The following is a 9339-nucleotide window of genomic DNA, read 5'->3' on the forward strand; positions in this document are numbered from 1 at the left end:
GGATCTTCATAGGGGTCTCCACACACAGGCCCTGTCTGCCTAAATAGCTTGCATAGGGCCGATGTGTGGTGGGCTTTGTAGACCCCTGTGCAAATGTGAAGCTCAGCACATCAGCTGGATGTGGAATTTGTGGGTGGAATCGTGACCAAATCCTAGATGCCTTTGGGAAAGCATCAGCACAGGGCTTCTGTTTAACAAATACAGAACAGAAAGCTCCGAGTAAAAATAAAATAATCACTTTACTCAGCTATTTAATCTCATAGACTGGAAGTTGTTTTGTGCTGTTTAACTTTGTGTGCTGTCTCATCAGAGCCTGCTTTTATTGTGTGAGGAACAGAGATCTGCAGGGCTGTTGCTGGATTAAAAGCACTGGTCAATTAATCATAAGCACTGTACAGAATTAGTCTAGTATTTTCCTTGTTTCTAGACGAAGCGTGTGTGCGTTGCAGCCAGCACCATCTTAGAAAGGGTATTTTTTCTGTGTGAGAATGAGGAAGAGGAGCACTTCTTCTGAGATGACGCCCGTCATCTAGTTTTTATAGGTCTCTATATTTAAAGTATTTTGCTTGACTGATGAGATGGGGGTGGACCTTCTTCTGGTGGATCCAAAGTATTTCATCAATTAACTGATATGTTGTATTCTTATTTACTGTAGTATATAGATATAAAGATAATATATCTCACTCTTCTTGATTTGTCCTTTGAGGCCTTCAGTCCTGAGCTTCCTGTATTGGATGGGACCTTGACAGAAGTTCCTGCTGGTTTGGAAGATGTAAGTGGCAAGGCCATCTTTGATTATGAGCAGGGAGGAGTGGGGCAGCGCTGTGGGGAGCTGTCTTTGAGTTCACTTTCATGGGTATCCTCTCTTTGAGACCAGTGAATTGGACTCAGCTATGCAGTGTGTTCAGTTGCATCGTCCCAGCAGGTTTGCCAAATAAATAGAGCAGTAGAAATTGTGTGTGTGTGAGAGAGAGAAATTTTCCAGGCTGCTGCAAAAGCTCTCTTGCTCTGGGATTTCAGTCACTTCACCTGCAGGTCCTGTCTGCACTACCTGGTTAAACCAAACTCAGCCCTGTCCTAACTCTCTCATAGAGAGTCCAACCAAGGAAGCCAAATAGGAATGGAGGACGACAAAATCTTCATGCATTTAAAAATGTAACACCCCCCCCCATGGGACAGAACAGACATATGACTGGGCCCATGCAAGATTGACACAGAACAGAAATAGTCTGATCCTGTCCTGAAATATCCTGCCCCAGAAGCAATCTGATCCTATCCTCAGATAACTGTAGTTTGGCTAGAATAGTTAATACTTCCCAATCCCTTAACCACAAAAAGGGTTGCCTGAAGAAGTCACAGTGGTTGAACTGACTTCAGAGTGGTTTAAATGCTTGATTTCATATTTATTTATTTATAAATCTATCTCTGTCTCCCGCCCTTCGTCCCGGTATGAGCCCATATAGGCTATATAGCATAAAACCCAGTGTCTGGAAGAACTGCAGTCAGAGGTGAGGGATGGTCCCTTGCGTATTTGATCATTTGTCGAGGCTTGTGAAAAGTCTTGCAAGAGCTGCTCCCGCAGGGCCTCTGATAGGTTCTCTCGCCTTCTCCCCTGCCAGGATAATTCCCTGTCCTGTTTAGCCATTAAATGGCACAAAATGGCTTTCTTCGGATTGTTTAGTGGCTTAAGGCTGGTTAGCAAGCTAGATAGCCTATGGGCAGATTGGGGCTAATTCTTTTGACTGGCCTTGAGCTGCTTTGGGGGTCTCTTAGCTGATGGGCCGGGAGATGGCTGAGCTCTGTCAAAAGCAGGATCCAGCTTCCTGGTGAGTTTTGCCCTGCCAGCAGCAGCTACAGCATTGGCTGAGGCACTTGAATGCAGGCCAAAGAGCTCAGGGCGGCAGCTCTGTGCTATCCTGAAGAGCAACCGTGAGATACGCTGCTTGTTGAGCTTCCCAGCTTAGCACAAAATGGCTAGCATTTCTCCAGACTTTGGTCTCTGTCCTGTTGAGCCCAGCACTTGATTCACGGCATAAGAACATAAGAACATAAGAAGAGCCTGCTGGATCAGGCCAGTGGCCCATCTAGTCCAGCATCCTGTTCTCACAGTGGCCAACCAGGTGCCTGGTTCTTCATGTGAAGCATCTTTCCATTTTTCTGTGAATCCTAGAACCCGCCTGACTGAGGGGGGGTGCTGAGTTCTCTAGGCCTGTGCATAGAACAGACCCATTATGCAGTAGCGGATGCCTGGGTCTTCTCCCACATGCCCAAAGCCAGTTAAGGGGCGGAGGGGAGGAAGAGCCCTGCTCAGCCTGTGTGGGGCCACCCAGCGGCCTCGGGCAATCCCTGGCAAGCTCAAGGCCAGCCATGAGAAGGAGTCCTCCCCCACCCCCAATCCAGGATCCAGAGCACTTCCAAATTATGTTGTGTTTTCTTGACCTCTGTCTAACTTCTCTTCAGCATTTGTTGGGGTCCAATACTTTAAACTCTCTGGTGTTCTTCTCTCCTACTAGTAGCTACCTTTTCACATTTTAAGAGATTTTCCTCTTTGTCTCTCATAAGTGGTAGGGGCATATCTCTTCCCTGCATTTCTGCCTGAGAGGCTGTCGTCAAAGACACGGGATCAGGAAAATAACATGGCAACTCCTGTCAGACCTTTTTCTTCTTCTTAGAATTATAGAAGGGGAAACTTCCCACAAATTTTATCTGAGGCTGCATGGAGAGAATGCTAATTTTATGTTTTGCGATTGCATGGGGGGGGGGGAAATCCATGTCTTGCAAGCACAATGTCCACAGTGGCCTCCTATGTGGGGGAGGAAGAGTTTGCAGAGTTCAAGACAAACAGTTTTCAGTTGCTGCTGCAAAAGGCCTCTGCTAAACCTACAATCTCCTGTTGACCAAGTTCTTAGAAGAAAATGCGTTCACCTTTTCTTTTTGAATAAGCTCTTTTTCCAGGATGGTTTGGATTCTGCTAATTGGAGTAAAACTCTGGCAGCTTCCACCGGCGACGTTGGTTCTGTGAGTGTTGCTCAAAAGAACTCTGTAAAGTCTGACCTGCTGGGAAAGCACGGTGTGCAGGTTTCTTAAGGGAAGCTGTTGGGTGGGGCCGGGAAGCCTCTTCCAAAATGTAGCACAGGAACCTGAGCAGGAAGCATTGGCTGGTCTTGTTTTGGAAGTGTGTGCTCTGCAAGGCACCACTTCTTGCTTTCTGGAGAAGCCAGTTATTAGGCAGTGGGAACATTGTGAGCGAGGACTCCCCAGTTGGGTGCCACCATCCTCGCTGCCCCATTTCATTCTGGAGTTGCCCCGAGTCAAGGAGACCCAATTAAAATACCTGAGATGCTAGAAATAATGTGCCATTTGGTGAATGAGGCCAAGAGTGAGGGATTGATTCAGGGTCACCCTGTGAGTTTTCAGAGTGTCTCCGCAGTCCTGTCCTGACACTCTGTAGTCGCTACACCTTGCTTAGCATATCACTCCTCAAAGACTGCATGCAGTAACAAGTTCTTATTGTAGTCCCATGAGCTGGATACTTTAGAAGAAGGAAACTTCGTCCATCCGTAGTGAACTTATTTGAAAGTAAAGCCAGTGTGATAGTGGTTAGCACAGGAGTGGGGAACCTCTGGCCCACAGACCAAATGAGGCCCAGTGTGAGTCCCAGTTTGGCCTGCAAGGCAGTTGCTTCCCTCCTTCAATCACAGCCGTCTGCCCCACACCAAGGCTGCTGTTATAAAGGAACATTTGGGGGCCTTAAAGGGCATCCCTGGTTGTTCCTTGGCAGTGGCAGCAAGCCCTTGGTGGGATGACACTGTTACTTACTTAATATATATATATATATATATACACACACACACACACACACACACACTGCAGGTCAGCAAATCAGAATTACCAGGATAACAGGCAATAAAGTGACTTTGGACCCCTTAATATTTTAGCTGACATACATGGACAACATTAGAAATGCATACTGGGAATTACTGGCACACGCCTGGTAACAGTGTTGTGCACAAGATGCTGGAGACTAAGCAGAGTGTCAGCAACAAAATGCGTGTTTAGCCTCTGGCAAACAAGATGAAGCATATGAGAGTAAAGGCGACAGAGCAGATCTGTTTCAGCAGATTAGTACACAATTTACAAAGATTTATTAACCCCTGGTACAACAAACTATGCAAAAGTCATTTATATTATGAATAGTTTAGTCATAATCCAGCCAAAGTCTGTTTGTTTGTTAAATTTATATCCCACCCTTCCTCCCAGAAGGGAGCCCCAGGCAGCAAAGTTAAGTAACTGTCAAGTCCCATTTGGAGTGTTTTGAAGTGTTTATCCTTGTTTTCTAGGAATCTACAAAGAGTGAATTTGTACAAATGTTGTATTAACCAGATTATTTAAAAGAGGCTTCTAAGCATGTTTCCTTTTATATTTGCCTAGATAGAGGATTTGCCAGAAAGCACAGGCACGATTAACGGGATGAACGAGCAGGAAACACTGGGGCAGAACGGTGAGCCGCTGGGGAAATTGTGAATTGCTTTGGAAACCTGATTCGTTCCCAGGTACCTGGTAGAGTTTAGAAAAGTGAAGCGTGAGCGTATCAGCAAGGGAGCCTTGTGGGGGAGGAGGCAGAGGGCAGACAGTATCCCTCCTACCTTATGTTCCAGACCACATGTGATTGATCCATGGGAGCACCTCTGTCTCCATTGGGCTGGTTTTACTCACTATACTGGAGAAAATAAAATGGATCTGTGCACTAGAGAGGCATGTCAAAGGCACAAATCCCTTGGCTTAAGATGAGTGAAATAAAAGGAAATAACTAGCATCAAGTGTAGAAGTCTTATCTTCTTAAAGTTCTCTGCTCTTCTTTGAATTTTTATTTTAAATATAAGCAAGCAGTTCTTTAACTTTTGCTAAGAAACTTGCTACTTCCACTCTCAAATTTGAAATGATGATATCCCAGTCTAAAATTATACATCCATTTCTCGATTTAAGCTCACTGAATTTCGGGGAACAAAGTCAACTCCTTCAGGTCTTGGCTTCAGAACGCTCCTGGGTTTAGCTGCTGCCCTTCGTTTGGAACTTGTCATCAGCCACAGAAAGCTGGGAAAGCGTGGTGCTCCAAACGTGGCACTCTCTCTTTCCAGGCTCTTTTATGTAGTCTTATCCATTCTACACAAGGTACAAGATCGTGAGATGCAGAGAGAGAGAGAACGCAAGTAGGCTGTGAAATAAAAGGTGACCCAGTTTTGTGAGTGTACCTGGAAGAATCAGATCTGCCCTCCTTCACACATGTGCCTTCAACACATCCTGGCTGGGCCATTATTATTATTATTATTATTATTATTATTATTATTATTATTTATTCATTCTTTTTACAGAATGAAACACAAAGCGACTTACGGAAAAATCTCAAAAAGTATTCAGAATAAAGGTCACAGTACAAAAAGAAAACAATATACCAAGCAAAGCTCAAACAAATACAATAAATAAATCACCAGACAATATACGATGCAATTCAAATAGAGTACAGCATACAAGGAGGAGTCATTTTGCAAGCCTCAGGAGATAAAAATCATTAGATAAAGGGACCTCCTCATGGATACTCTTAGAATTATCATGGTAGAACAGTACAAAATAAAAAAGAGGTCTAAAGTAAAAGAAAATATGTAATAAAGTAATTTAAAAAAACAACCACTGACCCACCCACCCCAAACCCCTGAGCAAACAATCTGCTATATCACCTACTGCATCTCCTACAAAACCTCATTATTCTGAGCAGAGGCTTGTTTTGGAGGGCTTCAGCAGGAACAGTCTCTTTGTAAGCAGGGGTGTGGACTCTTCCTGCCCTTCAACACCAGTGCAGGCAGGTGTAGGCTTCCAAAGTCATTTTGGGGCAGGGCAGGTCTCCCTCCAGGCTGGCAGAGCTTCTGCAGAGAGCTCCTTACTCAGGCCACTGCAATGCCCTCTGCATGAACTGCTTTTAAAGACCGTTCAGAACCTACGATGGTTACAGAATGTGGATGTTAGAATGTTGGTTGATGTGCAGCTACTGGAGGATGTCACACCAATCTTGCACCAACCAGATTGGTTACTTACTGGCTTCTGGGCTTAATTTTTAAAGTTCTGGTATTTATCCTTTCAAGCTCTTAATGGCTTCAGTTCAGGTTACGTTAAGGATTGCTTTTACCCATATGAGCCTTGAGATCCTCTTTGGGGGCCCTTCTCCAGGGTTCACCCCAACAGGACATTCAGCTGACAGGTACCAGCGATACCTCCTTCTCAATAGTGGCACTCCACTTACAGGATTCCTTCCCTGGAGAGGTTCAACAAGCTCCCTCTTAATTGTGTATTGCAAACTTACTCAGACACATATATGTATGTGACATTGGTTTTAAAACCACTATATTGTAGTTTACAATTGGCTTTTTAAAAAATTATATGGTTCTTTGAATGCATTTGTAGAAAAGTAGGGTAAAAATGAATAAACTTCCACAAAAAATAATTTTGAGTAGACACATTGAAGCTTCATGAAACAATCCCTCCCCCTCATTCCTTTGTTCTTCCTTTCTCTTTTCCATTATTTGCTCTTGCGTCTAGAACATGCACAGACACACACTGCACAATTCCTCTGTGTGTGATTACTGCACGTGATTGGCAGCTGAATGTGTGAGTGGACTCTATTAGAAAGGGTTACAGTTCAGGCCGTATGAAAGTCTTGTCTGGTGGTATTGTATATGTGACCCATTCAGACATGCAAGTTATCACTTGGTGTTGCTTGTTCATCCGCTGATGACTGTACATGATCACCGGCATTTAGCCGTAATGTTGATGGATATATTCTCTTTTCCCCCCACCCCAGACATGCAGTTGATTCAGTACCGAGGGAACCCTTTGCTTTCGCTGTTTGAAGAGCCTCCTTCTAACAAAGATGCATGCATAGTGGAGGATGCCGGTGATGTTCTCCTGGCTTCCCTAGAGGACAGGCCTTGCGATCCTCTTCCTTTGAGTGGCGAGGCACCTCAGCAGCTCCTGGATCCAGCAACTGAGGCAGGTGGGACCACTACCTTGGTGTCCCTGGATCAGCCCCTTCTCCCGGAAGACATGAATGGGGACTATAAACTCTTTCCGCTCCTGCTTCTCAGTCCAGTTGCAAATTTCATAGAAGAGGCCTCAGAAATAGACACATCTTGAACTGTGTCCGAAAACCTTCAGGAAACTGCTTTCTTGCTGTAAAAAGACTCAGAATGTAAGCCTGGTGGGGATCCTGCTTCTCTCTCTGCAATTCTGTGTCCTACATGGACGAGGGAAGGTTGTTTTTACCAAAAATAGTGCTGTTTAAGAAAGGCAGCTGGAAAGCCAGAGTTGTACTGCACTGATTTTTTTTAAAGGAAGAGAAGAAAAACTTCATACTACTCTCAAGATTATTTTATATATGAGTATTTTATTCCCAGGGCAATTGTTTGTACCTCATTGTAAAGTTTGCCTATTAACATATGGGTTTTTAAGCAGTCTAGTGTCATATCTAATATTGCAAAATTGCATTTATTTTCTTGTTAAACTCTGCCTCTAAGGTGGCTTATACTCTGTCAGAATTAGTTTGTGGTTGGTTTTTTCAACATTGCAAAGGCTCTTTTTTCTTTTTTCCTTCTGCCCTTTTTGCCACACTTTTGGTTTTGTCTTTGGCTACACCACATTTTATATATTCTTAGACCTCCCTCTAGATAGCAGTGTAAGCAATTTCTGTTTCCTATGGAAAACATATTTTTAGCTTGTCTGTTTCAAATGACACTAGTATATAAATACTTTGCTGGATATTAAGATATTCTGCAAAAAGCTGATTTCTTGTGCTCGTTGTATGCGTAATCCTGATATAACATTCACAAGTCTCCTCAGTAAATTGGTGGAAATATACAAAAGAAACATCAAGATAACCTTTATTCTTGTGCAAAAATCAGTAATGCTTTGTTTGATACAACTGCTTCCCCTAAATTCCCCTGCTTCCATTGTGTAGCTGTTTACCCCTTCCCCAGAAGCAGCCCTGTTGGGCAAAGCCATCTGTAGCCCTTGGCAGGAGTAAATGCCCCTCTGTTTTGTGCCTGAGTGAGATATGACCCTGACCTTTAAGCTTTCAGCATCCAAAGCAGGAATATGTTGATGAACATCAAATACATGGAGATAATTAAGGCTTGCTGATGGGCTTTGTTTCATGAGCTACGATTATAAGACTTAACAAAACTGTCATCAGAATAGGTGGCTTTTCTTTACAAGTAACTTCCTGCCTCATATGCTTGAAAAACTGGCTAACAAAGACTTCTGCAAATTTAATCTCATTTGTATGTCAATTGAAAATCTGGGCATAACCAGAGATTCTCCAAATCAATTGGTTTGGTTTATCCTAAGCTGTGTTTTTCGTATAGTTTCTCTTCCACCTTTAGTTGCGAAGGTCCTTCCTGCTCTTTTGCTGTTTCCTCCTCTTCTTTCGTGCAAAAAACACCCACATCCTCTATATGTCCTGACTTCACAAATTAAGATTCTATGTGTTTTTTGTATATAATAGAAAAATTATATGGGAAAGTCAGAGCTCGAGCAAGTTTACTCCTGCTAAATCACAGTGCTCATCCGAGATTTTGCATTTTTGCAGTCTTTGGTCCAAGGGATGAATGTAAATTTAAACTCAATTTTGGGAGCGAAAATATTTATTTTTGTCTGTCTTTAGAAATGCCACAAACTCAAGACCTATGTACTTTGAAGGAATGTAGCAACCACTTGGAGTAGTTTCTCTTTCTTAGTACAGTGTCAAACCTTTGTAAGTTTCCTGTCGTCCGTGTACGCAGGATGTGGAACTGGTTAGCTGGAGGAATTTGCACAAGTCATTAAATTTCAGGATTGTCACACCAACAAATCTTTGTTTCTCTCTTGGCAGACCGAGGGAAATGAGCTGAAAGAGCAAGGGTCAGCTGCAAGAGCTCTTGCTGCAGTGACTCAAGGCACTTCAGGGTGTTGTACCGTTCCAGTGCACGAAATGTTCTAGAGGACATGGGAAGTGTAAATGAGAATAAGTCTGTCTGTAGTCAGTGGCACCAGTCGCCACTTAATCCTTCCAGAGCTGCTCTGTTGTAGTCTCAGCACAAGTCCTTTGCCTGAGATCTTGAAGTAATGGGCTATTGGAGAGACTTCAAGGTACCATCATTGCAACTTCCCTAGATTGGGTTCCGCTGGCCTTGCCCTGATTTGGAACACTGTACTTGGCAAATGAGTTTGGAATCAAATATGGAGACAGGTGAATGTTTTCCTCTAGCCGAGCACAGTCTGCTTTGATTAGCAGAAGAGCTTCAAGGTGTCTTG

At 43.5% G+C, this 9339-nt stretch overlaps 1 protein-coding gene across 3 annotated transcripts in view; it reads left to right on the forward strand.

The window, feature by feature from the left end:
• The window catches only part of LOC133371519 (heat shock factor protein 3-like), a 35681-nt gene extending 26785 nt beyond the window's left edge, over positions 1-8896 (forward strand). For 2 of the 3 annotated variants that reach the window (XM_061599055.1, XM_061599057.1), the window contains exons 11-13: positions 707-772; positions 4432-4501; positions 6854-8896. In XM_061599055.1, coding sequence (XP_061455039.1) covers positions 707-772; positions 4432-4501; positions 6854-7185 — 468 coding nt within the window. In that variant the 3' untranslated portion in view covers positions 7186-8896. Of the gene's footprint in view, positions 1-706; positions 773-4431; positions 4554-6853 lie in introns of all 3 variants that reach the window. The other variant, XM_061599058.1, reaches the window with a different exon arrangement.
• The last annotated feature ends 443 nt before the right edge of the window (positions 8897-9339 follow it).

This window comes from Rhineura floridana, chromosome 16, assembly GCF_030035675.1.
Source record: "Rhineura floridana isolate rRhiFlo1 chromosome 16, rRhiFlo1.hap2, whole genome shotgun sequence".
In the NCBI taxonomy this organism is placed as follows: domain Eukaryota; kingdom Metazoa; phylum Chordata; class Lepidosauria; order Squamata; family Rhineuridae; genus Rhineura; species Rhineura floridana.